General features: G+C 46.3%; 1 protein-coding gene across 5 annotated transcripts in view; it reads left to right on the plus strand.

Annotated features, from left to right (window-relative positions):
- The window catches only part of ST6GAL1 (ST6 beta-galactoside alpha-2,6-sialyltransferase 1), a 40,882-nt gene that overhangs the window by 11,176 nt on the left and 9,133 nt on the right, over positions 1 to 20,573 (plus strand). For 2 of the 5 annotated variants that reach the window (XM_027661884.1, XM_027661881.1), the window contains exons 3-5: positions 14,081 to 14,208; positions 15,293 to 15,962; positions 19,478 to 19,575. In XM_027661884.1, coding sequence (XP_027517685.1) covers positions 14,194 to 14,208; positions 15,293 to 15,962; positions 19,478 to 19,575 — 783 coding nt within the window. In that variant the 5' untranslated portion in view covers positions 14,081 to 14,193. The other 3 variants (XM_027661885.1, XM_027661883.1, XM_027661882.1) reach the window with 3 other exon arrangements.

Raw genomic sequence — 20,573 nt, forward strand, 5'->3', positions numbered from 1 at the left:
TGCTTTTGGTGGTGGTGCCTCTATCCCTGTCTGTCACCCTTCCCTGCTGGCATCCTGCCCCTTATCTCAGCACTGCAAGGCTTCGGAGCTGCCCTCAGGAATGATGGGCTAGTTCAAAAGTTTGGGTCATGTGAGCCATTACAGTGACTGAGGAAGGTGCTGATGCTGGGACCCCGCTTTTCTCTCATGCATGGGAAAGCTCACTTGGTAGGGAGCATTTTTAGAGGCAACTGCAAATGTAAGTGTTGGGTTTATACCTGTTTTCATGTGTGAAGAAGGCTTGGGAGGACCTTGTTGTATAGCTGCTTCTCTAGATCCTTTAATTGCTGGAATGAGGAGTGCCAGCTGTTGGTCCCCACTTCCTCTTCTGGTGGAAACATGCTAATCTCCTCTCCTCTACTTAAAACCTGAATCTTTAATATGGAACATGCACCATCCTTTCTTCCTTTCTGGCTGAGGAATACTTGTCCCTCCCAGTGTTATGTTACCTTTAGCATTGCAAACTGAAACACTTGGGCAGGGGTGGTGGAGCTCCAGCAGCCTGCTTGCTTGGAGGCTGCTGGATTTCCATCCCCAAAGAGGGCAGACAGCAACCAAAATTTGCACAGAGATCAAGACAGAGCTGTATGGAGCCTGGGGAGCACTGGCAGGAGTGGGAACACACTGCGGAAGGTGGGTGAGTGGAAAAGAAAAAGTGTGGCACGTTGCCTTGGGCATCTCTGGCAGTTGCTCTTTTCATGGGGAAAAGAAAACAAAGCTGGAGACAACTTGACCTCTAGTTAGGTAGGATTTGGGTGTAGAATAGAGGTTAAAGAAGCAGGTCAGCCATGGAGCTCAGCCCCTGCAAAACTTCTCGTTTGTTGTTGTTCTTGGGAAACAAGGGGGGGGGGGGGTGGTTAGTTACGTTTTTCTTCCTTGTTCCTCTGAAATCCAAGACCAAGCTAACCTTTCAAACTCAGATTCACTTTTAGTGCAGAGATATCCTTCTCTTAATGTGCATTGGTAACACTGAAGAGTCACCTTCTATTTGTGCCAGAATGAAATCTTTAGCCCCTTTCAAAACCCTTGGAAGTCTTCCTCCTGAACAGCAAACCCAGCTCCCTGTTACTAAGTACAGTTTCAGACTAGGCAGCCTGGTTAGGTGTGACTTGCAATATGCCAAGGCTGCTGTGGGAGTTGGATATTTGAAAACCAGCAAAGTGATACATTTGGTCTGTAATATCTGTACCTCTCTGTCTGCCTAACCCTCTTGTCAGCAGTTACGCTGTTATATGTTAATAATTTAAACGGAAGAGGGACTTTTCTCTTTCCTCTTTTGGGTACATCTGAAATAGGGAAGTAAAACCAAAAATTGGTACACACCCCCCTTCATGTCCCAGTGCTCCCTGTGGCTGTGTGGGGGCCTCTGACCCTCTCCACCAAAAAACCACCAAAAAACAAACAAACAAACAAAAACCAAACCAACCAAACAAACAAAAAAATACACCCAAAAACCCCCAAACAAACAAACAAAAAAGGCGCACGCCCCCCTCCCGCCCCAAAACAAAACAAAAAACCACAAACAAAAAGACCGGTAAAATGTAAACTAATAATTCTAAAATAGTTTCAGATAGCTCTGCTAGGCTTCCCTGCTGTTTTTCTTTGCTTTCATACTGGAATGTTGTGGTTCCTCCTATGTGAGAGGAGATATTCTAACCACCACACCCTGGGCTTGGGGGTTCTCTGCTAGTTTAGCCTCAAGGGGATACTGGTATGATGGCATGAGGAGGGAAAAAAAATGTGTTCCTCCTGTCAAGAGATATCCATGACTTTGTACCTTCAGATGCCTGTGCGAAGTTAAAACATGGTGTAGTAGCAGCCAAACTCCCATCCTGAGAACCTGGAGGGGAGCTTGTGGAGAGAAGAGTGAGCTACATTGCTGTACCAAAGGGTCCCAAAGGATCCTTTTGGCAGGAAGAGGAAGGAAAAAGGAGATGAAGGATCATCTAGGATCAGCTCCCATGAGACTGATGACATTGCCAAATGAACTACTGAAAAACTTGTCCCTATAAAGTGTGCTGGAGTAAAGGTAGGAGTAAAGGTAGGCAGATTTGTTTAAATAAAATGAATGAATAACTTTTCATCTAAAGCTTGTCTGAGCCAGATCAAAAGTCAGCCTTGTTTAAAGTTCAGTGAGTTTCAAGCCCAGTGCTTTTCCACTTTGAGCTTGAATGGGATGTTGAGCAGCAAGAACAGGTGGCATGAGATCACCCTCGCAGCCTTGAGCACTGTGTGGGATTTGTGGCATGTGAGACCACTGCTGTAGGGAGTCTCTTGTTCTTGCTCTTGAGCAGTAGGGCATGGTGTCGTCCCAAGGTGTTCTGTGAGTCACCCCCAGCAGCTGGCAGCCACCACTGTGCGTGTGGAACATCTCAGCTGGATTTCTACGGGTTCCTTGTCTGCACAGGATGCTGCTGCTGGGATGTGGATGGTTTTGGCAGTTGTACTTACTTGTGTGGTACATTGAGGTGTGTTGTAAGAGATGACTGTAGGTAGTGTTTGCTGCATGGCCTCAGCTTACAGACAAGTTTTGCAGTATTCTGTAACTTCTTCCTGGTATATATTTGTTTCAACTTAATCTCAAGTGTTTGATGCTGTGGTGCAGTTTCCTTCTTTGGGGGTGGGAGAAGCCCCACTGGAACTCTTTGACCTGTGTCTGGGTTGTTGAGATGTTAGATAAAAGAATTGGCTGGACTTCAGAATGATTCTGAGGAAGAGCAGTGCAGCATTAATCTGATTAAGTGATGTACTTTGGGTCAGGTTTGCACCTTCAAAGTTGACCTGCTGGTCACCTCCATGCATACCATGTTTCCATCCCTGCTCAGAAGCAATGTCTGATCAAAGGGGGTTGGAATCAGGTGAAAACCAACAAAAAGAAACTTTCCAAGAATGGTATAACCGGCTACTTGGGTTACTGCATTTCTCAGCAGCACGACTCCAATGGAATTCATAAGGAACGCTCCCTCCCACCCCCCTGATTTTTTTACATGTGCTTCTTTGAGCTTCCCTTCCCTTTCCAAGCCATCCATCCTAGGCATGAGAGATGCCTGACTTCTGTGTTTGGGGGCAGTTCTCTTAATGAAAGAGGAAGTGTGGTGTCTTTGTGGCCAGGTGGCGCTGAGTGCCCAGGAAGAGCGGTCTGGGCAATAACATCTTCCTCCCATCCCTCATATCTCATTCCTCCTCCCATATCTCATCCCTTCATCCAGCCAAGTGCTGTCTGGTTGTGGGGGAAGACAAGAATCTTTCCTTGCTCTGGGAGGCTCAGAGAAAGACTGCAGAAACATGTTGTGCTAGAAGCAGTATGAGAGCTGATGTTGAGTGGAGGAGATGCAAAAATGTCTGGGGCCTCCTTTGCTGCTTTAGGGAGTACCTTATGTTTTTGTTAGAATTATCTGTCTAGATCTCTCTCTCCATGCTGCAAGTTGTTACCTGGCTTTGATGAAAAACACATTTGTGCTGAGATTCACTGGTAGTCTCCCTTTTTCCCTGCTTTCTCAGCCACCCTGTCCTGCGTCTCATGCCCCTGGCTGGGCGCCATGTGGAGCTCTCTGCACACTCAACTGCTTGGCCCTTGTGCTGCTGCCAGGCTCATGTGCTCAGCCCGTACTGGCTGCACCTCTGGAGCCCTCCCACAGGTGTGTCAGGCACAGGCAAACACAAGGGGACTGTGGCTGTACTTCTCCCCTGGCACTACACAGACCCAGGGAAGATGGGCCACCATTAGTGACACCCTGGGAAAGCAAAGTCCTGTGGATTTCAGGAGCCATTGCTGCTGTGAGTAGGGACCAAGTTCCTCCTGTAAGGCAGCGCCACAGGGATGGCACAATGGCATCCTTCATAGAGGAGACACAAATTCCCATGTGCGTGGAGTTTCTGTGTGCTTAAATACCAGAGGACAGAAAGCTGCCTGCTTCAAGGGGTGGGTGGAGGTGTGGCTCAGATCCGCGAGGGATCCATCCAGTTGTCATCTGCAAGCTCTGCTGCCAGACTTGTTTCTGAAGTGCTGACCATAGGAAGTGAGTGATGTGTTTGGGGACAGGAGATGGGTAGTGCTTTCCAGGCTTTATGTCTGGTTTTCTGATGGAGAAGAAAGGAGACTAAAACCACTGGGAGCTGGAGATATCACATAGGCAGACACTAAAATGGCCTTTATTGGTGTGTCTGAACCCGACTGTGTTTAAAGCTTGGTGTTTACCTTCCTCCAGCAATTGTGTAGATTTGTTTCACTTCTGATCAATTAATGCCATGCCCATAGCCACACTGATCCATCACTGGGATGCTGCCAGCGTGTGTAAGGGGGGAAGAAAAAGGGAATTCTTTGGCTAGGTTGTACCTGGCACTGTAGAGCTGCAAAATCCACGGCATGCTGTGTTTGGGAGCTTACAGCTGGAGGTGGTTGCTAGGCTGTGCCAGTCCTCCATCCCACCAAAGAGTTGGTCATTGCAACTAGTTTGAGAGGCACCCCTTTGCTCCTGCCAAGTGTTCTCCGTGCTGGATCCTTAAGCAGAGGACATAGTCTTGGGTTTGGGTAGGAGGTACTGCTGAACCTGCTTTCCTTTCCTAAACATCTGGGGAGATGCTGAGGGAAGAAAATGGGAAGGAGGTCTCAAATGAAGGCTTTATTAGGAAAGTTTCATTAATGTTTTCTGTTTTTATAAATACATATGTAAAACTTTGAGGGGAGAGGAGTGTCTTAATCTCTTTAAATGTCTTTGAATATATCTAGGTGTCCAGAAATGGCTATGCTATGCATTTTGTCTACGATTTATGAAATTATGCTATACATATTGTCTGTGATTCATAAAATTGAATTGTATTTAGGCAAGGTCACTTCTCTACCAACATACATGTGGGCTTATTGACAGCAGATATATTTGAAATGCTGCTACAAGGAGATAGTGTTACCGGATGAATCAGTCAGACCTGTGTTTGAAAAACAGAGCAGCACTTGCTGTTATTCCTCTCTGAACTCAAGCCATGCTGAGAGCTCCCTGCACGAGGAGGTGACTCGCTGACGTGCCTTGGCAAAGCACATATTTGACATCTGCTACTGCAAATATTCTGACTTTGGGAACCTGCCTGCTGCTTCGACAATTAACAATATCCAGGACTTTGGGGGATATTGATTCCTGCATATCTGCTACCTCAGCTGCTCTGCTGCAGCCTGACACTGAGGGCTTTCTCGACAACTTGTGCTGGGTTACACCTGGCTTTCCTCTGGTCATTTCAGTCTTGGTTTAACCAGTGGAACTGATGATGTGTGGTAGAAGTGATATCAATTTAGCTTTCCTAAAACCGTGGCTAGGGAGACTGCAAGCAAGTGGTTTTTATTTACGGAAAAAGTCTGATTATTGTAGCACATTTTTTTCAGCCTCCTTTTCTATCAGAGACAAAATAGTTAACCCTCATTTTGATGTTTCCATTTGTCTTCCATGCCTCAAGTTCCTTTCATAGATGGGAACTACTTTGATTTTTGCCAAATAAGTTACTGAAGTGCTTGTTACATGATTGTTCTTACAATTTCTCTGGTAGTTATTTGGTTTGATGGGCTCTAGTGGGTGTCCTTTCTAGTACTCTCTTTATTGCCATCAGGACTTGCCCTTTTTTTCCAGCATCTGATATTTTTTTGATGAACAGTCTTGACATCTGTGTGTCTCTTACATTATAAAATACAGATTTCTTAGTGAAAACTGATTTCTTTTAAATGTAATGCAGGAAGTGTTTTGGTTAACATAGGGTAAATAGTTCGAATAGTGCTTTCTGAAGTCAACAGCCAGAATTCCCACCTTAATTGTTTCTTCCAGCGAAGTTGATATGGTGGAGGGCTGCTGTTGAGCTCATGAGCTCTGGGTACATAGAGAAAAGCAAATCTTGGTAGTGCTGTTGGACTGAAAACCAGGAATGATAGATGGACACTTCTGCAAGTTTATTTCACTTAGTGAAAGGCTAGGTCTTAAGTTAAATTGAATTAGAATCCTCTTCAAGTTGTAAAGTTACTGCATTGTCCTTGAAACAGAAAGGCATCGTGCCCACCTGCAAAGGGCTGGTGTCAGAGAAATATTATCCTGAGGGGTGGTGTGGCTGCAGCTGGCACACAGTGTATTTATTGTCCTGGGGCCATGGAATACCAATTACATGTCTTGGCATGCAGGGATATTTGCAGAGGCATTAAATGTTGACCTGCCACATGCTGTTAATTTAAGATAAAGAAGCGCTCCCCTTTCATTTTGAAAGATAAACCTTGTAGAGAAACACAGGCTTGGAGGGAAGAAAAAAGTGATTTGTTTGATTTGAAGGTGTAATGTTCCATGTAAAGTAAATGGTCATAGATGAGTGATCACATCCTGGTCTTTAAAGTTGGGGTGGGGTAGGGTAGGGGGATTTTTACTGTTAGCTTCTGCATGGGAATGGTTGTGGTGAAGTTGACTGATAACAAAAAACTCACTTGTAAAGTCCTGACACACAGGGGTCTGGGTATGGGAGGAAAAGCAGTGAATTTTGGAATTGGTGCTGTTCATGCATGCTAAGATGTGCTTTCTTTCTGTTTCTTCAATGGAACGTGGAACTGGCAACTTTAGAAATGGAAAAGGTTTGTTGCCAGCAGTAGTCTCGAAGTGTCTTGCTGAGCAAGGCTCATGTGGGCATGTGCCCATCTGGAAACAGCTTCTGTGTTGAGCTGCACTCTGAGAGCTCCCATGGTGGCCAGCTAGCTGCGTCCAAGTGAGATCATGCTACAAGAGCCCAAGGCTGGCCTGGGGCATGCAGACACCCCATGCAGATGAGGTCTCCTTTGTGTCCATTATTGGTAACATGGAAAATTCAGCAGGCTGTGGGGTTTTGTAAGGAGAAGTGCTGGTCCCACCAGCTGAGAGCTTGGTCCTGTTACAGAGTTCATAAACATGCTGTCCCTCTGAGCAAGTAAGGCACCAAGCAAGGAATGGTATGTGGTGTTCTCCACCATGGCATGCCTTGATAATTATTTTATCCTGTCCTGAGAGTTTAAACTGTCCTTCCATCTTGATGCACCTGCAAAGGACCCTGCAGTAGCCCGTTTCTCCCTTAGCCAGTAGGGTCAGGGACTGGTACTGCTGACCCAGGTCGATGGTTAGAGCCTGTGGCTTTGCAGAGGGAGAAGACACACTTTTTGGTATTCACTGCTTTCCTGACAATGTTGGAGTGAGGGGTGATATCGTGATACATGTGTCAAAGCTGGAGGTTGTCCCTCTGTGGCTGCCAGTCTCTGAACAAGTAGGCTAAGGAGGACTGTCCCTTTGACAGTCATCACCTATCAGAGCAGCATGGCTGTGCTGTAAACACTCTTCAGCGGATCTCTCTTCCTCTCTTGGTATGTCAGTGTTGAAGCTCTCCTTGCATGTGTGTGTTTGTGTCTGCTTCTGGTCTGGGCCTGAGCACAAGAGCAGACAGAGGCTCCCTTCCTGGGAAAACTGTGTCTCAGCCCTGTGGGTGCTGTTGGCACCTGTGATGCTTCTCACTGCAGCCATAACTGTTGGCACATTCTCAGGGCACAGGTTGCCTAGTTCAGGTACCCTGGATTTGTCATACTGGTAATGTCAGGTGGTTTATTAAAGCTGATTTCAGACTGTGCCCTGGTGTGTCCTGGTCCTGGGCCAGAGCTGTGCAGGCATCTGGGGTGGTGGGAGCTGGAGGTGGGAAGCTATAGTAGTGTGGGTCACCTCTTGCCTTGGTTCTTGATGGCTCATGGTGACTGTGATTCTGCAGGTGCCTGGTGGAACCTTTGCAGGGAGTGAAAGCAAAGCTGCTGCCTCATAATTAGGGCAGCAAAAACCAACACAGGACCTAAAAAACAGGGGGAATAAAGGGCTGACACAGCTAGAAATGAAGGCTTCTGCCTTATATTAAATACCAGTGTTTGTTGACATGTAAAACCAAAATGAAGCACACACTTAAACTTTCCCCTGTGCCTCCCCCCAAGATCTGGCTCTCCTCTTCTCCTGGAGGATTTTTTTCAGCTGGGGCAGCAGCATATTTTCTCTGGCACATGCAGAAATTTTTAATGCAGGAGGACTAATGGAATTATTTATTTGACTATGAGTGACTTGTGTAGCTCCTTAACGCATCGTCTGAAATTTAACCATGTTTCTCACTTAAAATGATTTTTTTCCCTTCCCTTTTGCCTTCTCTATGTAAAATTTCCTCATTCTCCACTTTTTTTTTTTTTGTTATATTTGTTGGCATTGGAAATACTTAAATGTATGGCTCAACAGATGTTTTATTTTCACAGTACAGTGATGTTTTGGAAAAAAAAAACCCACCAAAAAGCAAGCCTTCCCTGCTTATATATTTACAAAATCGTAATACACACAGTTGAATTAACTGGCTGGGCTAAATAAGGTATCAGAGAGAACTGAAACTCTGCTGTAGAGGGACAGATCTGAAACTCTGCTCCAGAGGGACAGACCTTTAACTTGGACAAATGCATCCTCACCTTTCATCTGGTGTGTCAAGCATGTGGAAAGTATAGGTTCTTCATCTGCAAAATGGCATGATTGTAGTTTGTTTAATACGGTAAAAGATCTTGATATATATATTTTTTTCCCCAGGACAGGAATAGGGAATTTTAAGAGCAGATGTAGTTTTGAGGTTACTTTTTGAATTCAGATTTTTTCTCTTCTTCAGTTTCTTTGAGTATGTTATTTTATTTTGAACAGAGCAATTCCTGCCCTACACCTCCATGTCTTCCCTCTTTTCCACACACTTTTGTGGAAACTAATTCAGCCTCTGCTACCAGCCACTGCTCTTTTCAGAGGTGCTTTACAGAGGGTGCTGGATGAAGGAAAGGGTTAGCACTGAGAATGTACAAAAAAATGTAAAGGTGTAGTTGAAGTATAAAATATTCATATAGGAGAGCATAAAAACATTCAAAAATACACCAGCAAAAGCTAGGGGCAAAACTTTCTTCTTGTTCAGGCATGGCACAGTTGTGGGTACAGATGGAAATGCATAAATGAAGGAAATCTGGAAAGAAATGTAAGTGCTCTAAGTTTAAATATGAAATCATTATCACGTTATCTAAAAAAAGGTTGAGGAACAACTTGCTAAAGTAAAAAGCTTTTGTGCATAGATCAGACACATAGAAACTGCATGTAAATGATGCTGATGTATGAATGTGGCAGGACCAAGGAGAGGTGCAGTAGACCAGGTAGATGTGATTGCTGCATATGCCCATCCCCAGGGGTATCTCTCAAATCATTGCTTAAATTAAAGGTTTTATTGGACGTGATTGCATTTCAGAAAGACTCTGGTGGGATTCATTACTTCAGACCAGCAGTCATGATAACTAACACCTGTAAAATATTTTAAGAATGAATGAAGAGGTCTCATCTGTTTGCAGAAGTTGCATTTCAAATCTGTCTGCCTGTTTCCTCTTCTCATTTTCAGAAGATGGTGAACATGGAGAGAGGGAAGCCTTGAATTTTCAAGGTTTTGGTGCAATTGCTCACCAAGAACCTCAGTAAAAAGCCACCATAAGCTGTTGTGGGATGAGAAAGTCCCTCTCCTCGATTAGTGACTGCCTTGGAAGGTCGGAAAGCAGGTGGTCAGTTTTCACTACATCACAGAAGTCACCCAGATATTTTCTCTGAGATCCCTGCTGTTGAGCAGTGGTAATGGATCTGCAGAGGAGAGGAGGGAAGGGTAGGGATACAGGTTTGGCTTACTTTGTCTCCTTGAGGCTGCTGGGACCGGGCAAAACACGGAGCAGCTGCAGAGGGGTCTTGTTCCTGGGTGGCTGGGCAGCACAGCAGCAAAGGAGGCCTGTGCCAGCAGGGATAAGATAATGCTCTCCTCCCCTCTATCCTGCACCAGGGACAACTCTGAGTCATTGCTGCTTGCAAAATATCCTGAAGTCATTGCTGACAGCGACAGCACAGAGACCAGGGCTCAGGAGTGGTCAGGAAGGGAAATGGAAGAGGAGGAAGTTTCCAAGGGAGAACAAAGCAGCCCTGTTGTTGTGTTGTGGCTGGACCATGTGGTCCAGAGAGCATGTCCAGCGGGGGTGTCCCGGTGTCCCTGCCTTGAGGGATGGTCATGTCCTGCTAGTTCTGCTGGGGAAGTTGTCCGAGAGAGTCCAAGGTATGGAAAAACTGCTGTTCAAGGAGGGATTGGAACAAGTGGGATTCAGTCTGAAAAAGCCACGAGTGCGCAATGGAGGGTGTTAGCAGAGGTGGTGCAACCATGAAGGATGTGTGGAAAATGAAGGCAGGAGTTTCCCGTCAGTGGGATTGGGTTTTCTGGTGTGAGGTGGAGAGAGGAGGGGTTGTGTCTGCACTGTGTGCCATTGCAGAGGTCATTGCCTTGGGCTGTTTGGGAAATATGAGTGCTTTCAAGAACTAATTAAACACATGTGCAGAGGATGGACATTGGTACAGCTGATGACACAACTTTTGGGAAGCTGTGCGCATTTACTGGAAGAGAAATATATTCATACCTTTGTTCCATAGTCGTAGTTTCTCTGTGTGTCTGCTGTTGGACGCAATAGGAGATAGGTAAGGCTTGATAAACCTTTTGTTTATGAGATAAAGACAGTTCTGTTAGCATTTTTATGGTAAATCTGCTGTGAAATGGGGATTGCCGAGTGTTCTCTGCTGTGACATTGCTGCATCAGGCTCTGGGTTTCAAAAAGGCAGCAATTTGTTTAAGGTTTTTTATAGGTTTGGGAATTTTTTTTGTCCTTTCTTTCCTTGTACTCATAGCTGACGCTTTGTGTAGGTGATAAGCTTCCATCACCTCCACAAAAGCACCTTTGTACTGACTGCTGCCATACACAACTGCACACAAGTGGCTTATCTAAAGGTGTGGAAAGAGAGCACCACTTGTGGGCTATCCTGCTTTGTCTGGAAGAGCAAGTGCCTTTCCTCTCCACAGAAGATGTTTAGTGGTGGAATGCTTGAAAGGGACCTGACGTTAGAGCACTGCTTGTGCCAATAAAATAAAACCATATCATGTGAAGTATTAGTAATAATTAAACTGAATCCATGGGGAACAGAAGGAAATATTGTGGCTCTGCTGTGTTCTTGCTTGCAGACCCTCCTTTGCCAGCTTGCAAATCAAAGCAAACAATACGTCAAAGTTCACGTTGCAGCAGCACACAGTCATCAGAGGTAGGGATCATCCTGTACGGAGTGACTCAAAGGTGAGCTTTCCAGGTTCCTCTGTGTGGCCCAGGAAGGAGAGGAGATATTGGGACTTGGGCATCCTGTCCTGTGCAGCTGCGGGAGGAGTGTCCCAGCAGGAACTTGCAGTGAGCTGTGAGGTTGTTTCACTGCGATGAACCTGCCACCTTTCTAGATGATTCTAATGTAGGAAGCCAAAGCGGATGGTTGCTGAGTTGTGCCTGCTGTCACCTCCACCTGGAAACCTGTCAGGAGAGGTTTGTGAAGTCCAAAGCAGGGCAGGGCCCTCCAGGGCGTGGAGCAGAGAGCTCCACTCTGCAGGGTGGTACACACCTGAGCAGCTCCTACAGTGTCGATGCTCTGTCCTGCCTGCACAGAAGCTCTGGGTTGAGTTTCCTAGAAGCCTCACCAAATACAGGCTGGGGGCTGCATGAGGGAGGTATCTCAGGCTCTTGTACTAAGCTGACACTGGACAACTCTATTTCCATGTGTATCTGTAGTGGTTTGAACCTTGTTTTCCCCCAGAGGCTAAGAAAAGTGGTAACCCCCAAGGGGTGGAAACCCCTGGAAGTTTTGAAGTCCTGTCCAATGGGCGCTCCTGCAGAAATGTAAACATACCACAACCAGACCGGAAGAGATGAGTTGTAGTTTGGTTGTTAGAAGAAGTGGCCATGTTGTAGGAGCCACGAGGAAAGGGACTCGGAGCCCCTCAGGGCCTCTGGGGCCTCCCAGCCCCAGTTGGGGGCTACAGAGACTTGGAACAGTGTTAAGCTGGACTATGTGTCTGTAGCTGTGAGCTGGGAGATGTTTTCTCCAAACTGGGCAGCGGCCGGAGAAAGCAGCAGCTGGCACTGACCGGAGAAGTGGTGGCAGAGAGCCAGAAGAGATAAGACGGAGCAACAGAGACAATGCAGCACCAGAGAGAGAGAGAGAGAAGAGCTGAGAAGCTCAGAGCGTCCTGGGAAGCTGGACCGGGACGGAGAGGAATGCAGAGGGGGTGACCTTGGCTCCCCCCTCGCACTGCTGCCAAGGTGGCAGCCTGAGACAGGGCACAGAGGCCCTGCAAGGAGCTTGAATCTCCTGGAGATACCAGACTGTCATGAAGACCCCCTGCATCTTCGTGATATGACGTGGTGGAACGACCTTGTCTGGGGTTATGAAGCCCAGGGAAGACCCCTCGGTTGGTTGGCGACGGGGCCGAGGGAGCTTGGATACCTCCCTCGTGAGTGCTGGCAGAGATCCAGCAACAGCTGCATGCATGAGAGAGAGAGATAGACTGCTTCTGCTACTCTGAAGAAGCTGCTGCCCTGAGAGACTGGAAGGGATCTGTCCTTCTTTCCCTCCTGGACTTTTATCTGGAGGGGAGAAGAGATCTGATCCATTGTAAATACTATATGTCATGGTAGAGGTAGTTGTGATCGTGTGTATAATGTGTTATAGTATTTATTTGTACAGTCATTGTAATATATTCCCTTTCCCCCATTCTGAGTCTGGTTGTGTTTTGTCTGGAAAAACCCATCTCACATTAGGTTGAGATGTGGGAGGGGGGATGGAGCTAGGGAATTGGATTTTGGGGCTATCTCAAACCATGACAGTGTCTCATTGGGAAACGTTGCTGTGTGCATGTAGTTTGCCTGCAGAGCCTCTGACAGCATGAGGGTGACTCGGTGGTGCTTTCCCTATTAGCCAATGGCTTTTGCAGTCCCTGCCTTTGTGTGCCTTCTGTTCTGGATGGCACCGGGCAGACCCCCGAGTGAACTGGCCCTCCAAGGTCCCCAGCTGTGGAGGGCATGGCAGGAGGCAGGGCTGAGAGTGTCTTGCAGAGCCCATGGCAGAAGAGGAACCACAAACAGTATGGAGAACCTCATGCTAACTCCTTGCAGAAGAGAGCACAAGGATATCCTGCATCCCCTCCTGATTCCCCCCTTCCCCAGACTGCTGGACCTCTGCCTCTGAAACATACTGGCCCAAAAAGGCTTCAACGTGCCTTTCTAGCACATTTGTACTCAGACAAACGAGGAGTTATACAGCGTGTCAGGGCAGCGGAAATAACTTCAACAAAAGCTAGAATTACTTATGTTTCTTGAATCTTTTTGTTGTTGTTGTTTAAGAATTGGAGGTAGAACAATGTTTGCTTTTTCATTGTGGAGTGCTCTATAAAAAAAAAAATTTGAGTTCCTTAATAAAGTTAAAATATAAATAGTCAGCATTAGGATGCTTTAATAATTTAGTATTTAGTCTGTGAAGGGTAGTGTTTGTAATTTAGCTTATGTGGCATTGTACTGACTCAGAGTTCCTGCAAAAGCAAGCTACTTCTTGTTTTCTGTAATACTGTGAAATCTTCCTTTCTCCTACTGCATTTCCTTGGTAGTAAAGTCTAAAGTAGATTTATCTATTTTGTGAAGACTTATGGATTAAGATACATGTTATAAAACAACTTTCATACGTCTTGCTCCAGAAAAGCAAGGAGTCTTCTCTGCAAGAGTGCATGAATTGCTCAAAAATAGGCAGTAGAATGTTCCTCTGGGAAGAGTTAGCTTTATCTTTCTTTTCCCCTGTTCACTGCATTAATCAAGTTATTTCCTTTAATGTATTATGGGTGTATCCACTGCTCAGAGCCTTTTCCATGGGAGAAGGCTGTTGGTCTGGTTGGAACCACAGAGCAGGCAGTCTGTGAACTGGTTCCTGCTTTAGCTGAGAGCAGGATGTCCATTTTGAGTGGACAAAAGGCTTATGTGGTGTTAATGTGTTTGCTGCTGGCCCTTCCAGGCCTCGGTAAGAGCTTTTTTTGGGACCACAGGGCTTATCTGAGGAAACACTTGCTCATCCCTAGAAATCTGAGGCTCTTCCTTAACAGATTTTCTTTTTTTCCTCTTTTTTTGCAGGTGTTTCTTGAACTCTTCAGTGCACCACAAAACTGTTGTGTTTTGGGATATTCTGCTTAAGCCCTCAGAAGAAAATCTGCCAAGAGCCAAAAATGACTTGAGTTGGAGAGCTGATGCTTTTTCCACGGGTACTGTGGTGGTAACTCAGTAACATCTCAACATCACGGTGTAGCACTGTTTGCTTTCAGCAGGTTGCTCAGTGAGGAAGTTGCCGCCTTTGCCTCTCTGGGATGGCAATGGTGACCTGCATGTGTTTGTCTCCTGAGGACCTTGTGCCTCTGTGCTGCTCCCGTGTTTTTGGATGCATGCTGGAGGCAGCCAACTGCTCTCCTGCCTTCTCTGGTCCTCTGTGCTGCTCATGAGGTGTTTATGCCTCACTATGTTTCGTACACCCACCCCTTGTGCTGCTTGGGTTGAGCTACCTTTTGGGCAGTCCTCCTGTTGGATTCCCCCTTTTATGGTAGGAGCTGGAGGTGTCTGCTAGAGTGAGGCAACACAGAAGAGGAAAGGCAGTGCTGTACAACAAAGTCTGGTTCTGCTTCCTCCAGAAGTAACTTTGCTGGAGTAATGTTTATCAAAGCGCGTTTATGAGCCCAAACATGCCTCAAACCTTACTGGGGCTTCAATGGCTCCCATCAGCTATTCACTAAGGTTTGATGTTGGGAAGTGCACTCAGCCCACCAGAGGCTTGCAGCAGTTCCCTGTGAAGTTACCAAATGTGTCAGTACCAGGCTGGTGAAGCTCCTGGGGCTCATGAACTCAGACTTTTTTTTTCCCCAGTTATATGCTTTATTATGTGTTTATTAGCGTTCAAGCTTATGGTCGAGTAAAAAACTCATTTCTGGCAATTCATTTGGTGTAATTTGGATATTGACTGGCAGGGATGAAAGATGAAGGAAGGCAAAGTGGAGACTTACCCCATTGCTAGTATAATACTGGTGGTGTTAACGTTGGCTGTCACTTGTGGTAGGGAATAGAAAAAAGGTTTGAGTGGCAGTGGCCTCAGATCACCATTACGTAGCATGTGATGGCTGATAGCCAGCTCAGGTCTTTCTTTTTGGTGTTTGAGGTGGTGGACTTTGAAATGAGATCTTTAAACAGCTTGAAATTTTAGAATTACTATGTTGTCCCTCTCCCCTCCTGTTGCTTGCACACTGATATTTATGACTTTATATATATGCAGCCCTGACTGAGCTGCGTTCCTTTTTGCAGGACCAGCTTCCAGTGGACCATTTGGATGCACCATACACTATGGTTCACATCAATGTGTTGAAAAAATTAATGTGTGTTCTTGTGGTGATATTGGTAGCACTGACAGTTTGCCTGTGGAAAGAGACAAGAAGAAGCTACTACAATCCTTTCAAGATTGAGAACGATGATTTGCAGGGTCACAGGAGTACAGAAAAATGGAACACTGTTAAATCACAAGGCCTCTTCCGCGAAGCAGCCGGTGAGTTGGGTCAGGTATCCAAAACATGGCTTGGTACCCAAAACAAACCAAAAGGCAGCATCTCTGAAACAGCGGAAAAGTCCAAGAAAGCAGCAGCCTCTGTGAAGGTATGGGATAAGGACAGTTCATCCAAAAATCTTATACCCAGGCTGCAGAAGGTCAGAAAAAACTACCTGGCCATGAACAAGTACAATGTGACTTACAGTGGGAAGAGGAACACTGCTAAACTCAGCCCAGAGAAGCTGCTGTGCCAGCTGCGGGACAGGGTCAACGTGACCATGATACAGGGGTCAGATGGTCCTTTTGGTACCTCTGAATGGCAACAATACCTACCAGGGAAGAGCCTCAGTGAAACAGTGGGCCACCTGGGTCGCTGTGCTGTCGTGTCCTCAGCTGGGTCTCTGAAATCATCTCGTCTGGGACAAGAGATAGGTTGGTATCTTTCTGTTAGCATAAAGCCAAATATCGTTGTTTTATAACTTATGCTGAATAGAAGTAAGCTACTGTCATGCTCTTACCAATAAATCTCTGTTGTGGTCAAAAGATGTTTAGAATAAGTTGAAATATTGTTTTCAACTTCTTCTAAAGTCAGTTAACATTTCAGCCTAGGAGATGGGAATAATAGGTAGTTCTATTCAAGCTAGTCCTTTCAATTGTCATGATTGTGTTGGCATAACTAGAGGATAGCACTAATACTGGATACCAGAGAGAGGTCTTGGTTCCACAAGTGTTAGTTTTTTGAGAAGATTTGAAGTGGGTTGAGTAATGCTCATTGAACAGTCAATGGTCAGAAAAACTTCCATTGAGAAAAATTTTGTCAGAGAAGAAATAAAAGAAAACACCAAAGGGGAAAAAAACCACTGGACACAGCCCTGAACAGTGTGTGTTGAGCAGAGGGGCTGGGTACAGTCAGTCTTCAGAGGTCACTTCCAGCCTCAAGGATGCTATAATTCTGCTCAAGGCTTTGCAAAGGTGGTGGCACTACTGTATTCTGAGCCATAAGACAGTGGCTGAATTTGAATGGCCCAGAAGACTTTACAGGGCTTTGTTTTATCTCTTTAGGCAAAGTTTGGTGATGCTTTGCAGTCTTATCTGATCATATTTATCTGAAGTTAATGCATTAATAAATGCTGAAACATTGGTCTTGTACTGTGGATTATACAGAAGCATGTTTTGATACCAAAGCATTTTGGGTCTTTACAAAAGCAGCATGAAGGGGAAACCAGGTCTTCAGCCTTCACCTTGGGGTATTGTACCTGCAGTTCCCTAAGCTTGCTTCATTATTTTTTGTTTGAAGCTCAGTTAAGATTCTCACTTTGCAGAACTGTAGCTTCGCTGAAGGAGAAGTTTTAAAGCCTGGGAGTTTTCTCTGAAGTGGAAATTGTTTGCAGGCTTTGGTGTATTCGTAAGTTTTCTGTTGAATCAGATTCTTTTGGCCTGCACTAAGCTGCAAGTAGCCTTCATCTTCTGAAACAAGTAGGTGGGGAGATTTTAATGCATTTTTCACAGACAACTTGGCAATCATAGTCTCTGGATGCTCATGTGAGAGACACTGTTTTGTTCTGGTACTTGCTCAGAAGTTCTCCCTCAAACTTGTCTGTGCTCCAAAGAGCAGGTGGAAAGGAGCTAGAGGGAGGCTGGACAGCTGGAAGTGTGTTAAAATGCTATTGAAAATGCAATGAAAAATAGCATTGCCTCCTGGTTCAGGTTGCAGGTGGGAGTTGGTTGATGTAATTGTTTCTGCCCGCATTTGAGGCTATGTGAGTCAAGGTGTGGGAAACCAATTCTGACTTTTCCTTTGAGTACCAGTCTTGGCTTTTTTGGGTGCCTCTTGGAGCTAAAAGTTTGCTCAGAAGTGACTTTCTGTTGAACACCCTCCCCAACACAGCTGGCTTGTGTCCAAAGGTGTCTCTGTTAGGCTCCAGGATACTGATAGAACTCCTTGCTCCCCTGTGGGGAGACCCTCTGAGGATGTGAGTGTGATGTTTATGGAGTGTTGAGGCGCAGTCAATACAGTGCTGGATTCAGTGCCAGAGCAGCCAAGTGCTCTGGCTGTGGCACAGCTGAGCGGACATCAGACATGCAAAGCCATTTCATTGTTCCTACAGCCTGTCCCTGAGCCTGTCTCAGAGCTGAAGCACTGGTTTGTTCCAGATCACAAGGAATGGATGCTGGGGAGGTCACTGAGTAGTGCTTGAGGCAAATCCATTAACCCCTGCTGGTGTTCCTGCCTTGTGTTCCTCACGCCTGGCTCGCCTTTGTGCTTGGTTGTCTCTGCAAGGGCTTCTGCAGAGTTTGGGGCACTTGCAGCCTTGAGCTGGGCAGGGTGAATGTTAAGGATTCAGGAGCATTCAGAGTATTTATGTAAGGTTTTTTCACAGTTTTGGCTGGATTTATTTCCAAGTAGGAAAAGTCATGGTTTTGTTGGAGGAAGTTGTCAAAAAGGTACTAAATCTTACAGGCTTAAAATTAAGCATTTGCGTAGATGAGCACAATGGATTGCTGAGTTATTATTCCAGGAAATATGTGTTCTGTGTAAGCACATTAAGATATCAAATGAGCAATTAGTCACTGTAAGGAAGGTTGGCAGAGCAGAACAGGGAGAAGCTTGTAAACAACTGGCTTGTGTTTTACTGGGCTCTTGGTGTTACTGGAGGTTATAAGATGCTACTGAAAAATCTGATATGAGAGATACCAACTGCAGCACAACCACCTGGAGACAACCAGCTACTCTGCCTGAGCTGTCACCAAACACCCTTTCAAAATGTTAACTCGGGGCATAATAATACTTAGTGTCTGGCTGAAGTTTTAGGGGGAAATTATAACCTGTATTGCATTGATGCAAGGTAGGACATGGAGTTATGGGTCTGTCGTGGTAACTACAGAGGCACTTCTCAGCATGGATATGTTTTTTTCCTGAAACATTACCTTTCACAGTTTTGGGTGTTGCTTCGGAAGGGCTCTTAAAGATCCACTTCTTGAGAATAAAGAAGCTGAGAAACTAGTCTTTGCTGACAGTAATTACTGATCCTCCAGCATTGCTTATGAAAACACCCCTATTTTCAAGAAAATGATCTCAAAAAGACCTGGTTCTGGACCAGGCGAGCCCTTCTGCCCTGCCTGGGAACTTGGCAATTCCCCGGGGACCCTGACTGCAGGTGCTGTGAGCTGTGGTTATGTGGCCTCAGTGTGAAGGCAGGGGAGTTGGTCCTGCTTCTCTAATGTGAAAGATTTCCTATCCAAATCCAGCCACAAGGCATGGAGAAGTCAGGGTGATGGGCAGGAGCACCTTCCATGCCACAGCAGCCTGGCTCTGTGGTGTTACAGCAGCTGTGCCAAGGCAGAGGAGGGTGCTGAAGGAATGCTGTGCTATCTTAAGAGATGATGCCAGCGGAGGAAAATGCAGTGAATCCCAAGGCATGTAACAAGCTGTGCCTGTTTAAATGCACAGCAGTGGATTTATTTCTGTAATGTGGGAGGTGTGCTGGCAGGCTAAGGTCAGCTTCACTTTCCACTGTGGCTATTATACAGATTTTTCGGGCCGGTCAACCTCCAGTCTGCAAGAGAGGTTGCTGGCTTGCCATTACTTTCCATTTCCTTAGTATGCAGCCAGCCACGTGATAAATTAATTGTCTGTCTCCTGGTAAAGTGGAAGGAAGCAAAGGCAGGGAGATACTGTACTCCTCCATGCAGAGTAAATGCTGGAATTGTGCTCTCAGCCTGCCAGTGGGTTGTAGTTTTAAAAAGTGGGGGTTTTTAAAGTATGTTGATCATGAAGTTTGAGGCACAGCTTCCTCCAAAGAATCTGGCTCGCTACTTCCAGTTGTTACTTGGAAAGCCAGGGACTAGCCAGATTGTACTAGAAGTACAGGTGGATAACATGTTGTGTCTCTGTCACTCAAAAACCAGTTGCTAGCTCACAGGTTTTCACTGCGTTTCGCTTTCAGACAGCCACGATGCTGTCTTGCGGTTCAATGGGGCTCCTATCAAGGGCTTTCAAGATGACGTGGGGCAGAAGACAACAATCCGTCTTGTGAATTCCCAGGTGAGTCTGAACAACATGTGCCCAATGGGCTAAGCATGGCAGAGCTGCATTGTCTGGGAGCTGAGCAGCAGGCTGAACTAGCAGCATCCAGGGGACTTCTGGGCTCATCTGCTGCTGGGAGGTCTTTAAAAAGAAGTTGGGGGAACAGGGCCATCCCTCTGATTTCTCGTGGCCCTAGCAGACAGCTGTAAGATGGGAATGTTTCCCCTTGGAATGGGGGACAGTTGGTAAATCTGAGGTGACTGGAGTGACCCTAGCTCATGCTAGGGAACCTGTAGTATCCTGCTTGCAATTTACAGCAGGCACGAGGTAATCTGGGTTTTGTCTTGGCTCGAAGCCTCTGTGTTAGCACAGGAAGGCCAGCTGCAAGCTGCTGCTCTGCCTTCAGAGCAAGGGGCAGGAGCAGGACCACAGCTCACCTAATGCAGCTCAGCAGAGAGAGGTCTGCCGAGAGAGGAGTTGTGCTTGCCCCAGAGATGGGTATGAAGAATGAAGGAAGTTTATTTGGCTTTTAATAAAATAACAGTGTTTCTTTACTGCCTAGCAATGCCACAGATTCTGTAGATAACACATTAACCAGTGCTGCTAAATGGCTGAAGACATTTGGCAGAGGACACACCTTTAAAGCTGTAGTCTGTGCACAGCCAAGAGAGGGGTGGGCTCTGATGGGTGAGCCGGAGGGTCCGGGATCTCACTGCAGAGCATGGCAGAAAATGCTTTTAATGCAAGGCATTGCTTATGGAGTTACATTTTCCCTGCGGTGCGGGCCCGGCCGGCCCCGGGTGCGTGCGTGGCGGTGCGGCCCCGCCCCGGGCGGTGGGGCCTGGCCTCGGGCGCGGAAAGGAGCGAGAGAATGGGAGCTTCGCCTGTGCGGACAGTGCCATCGTGGGAGATGAGAGGGGAGCCCTGGAACACACAGAAGAGAAGGACAACTCTAAACCCGGGCAGATGGAGCTCGTTCAGCCCTGTAAGGCCGTCCATCTAAGAGAAGGTCACCC

The sequence above is a fragment of the Corapipo altera genome, unplaced genomic scaffold, assembly GCF_003945725.1.
Source record: "Corapipo altera isolate COAL_440 unplaced genomic scaffold, ASM394572v1 175, whole genome shotgun sequence".
NCBI classification, from domain to species: Eukaryota; Metazoa; Chordata; class Aves; order Passeriformes; family Pipridae; genus Corapipo; species Corapipo altera.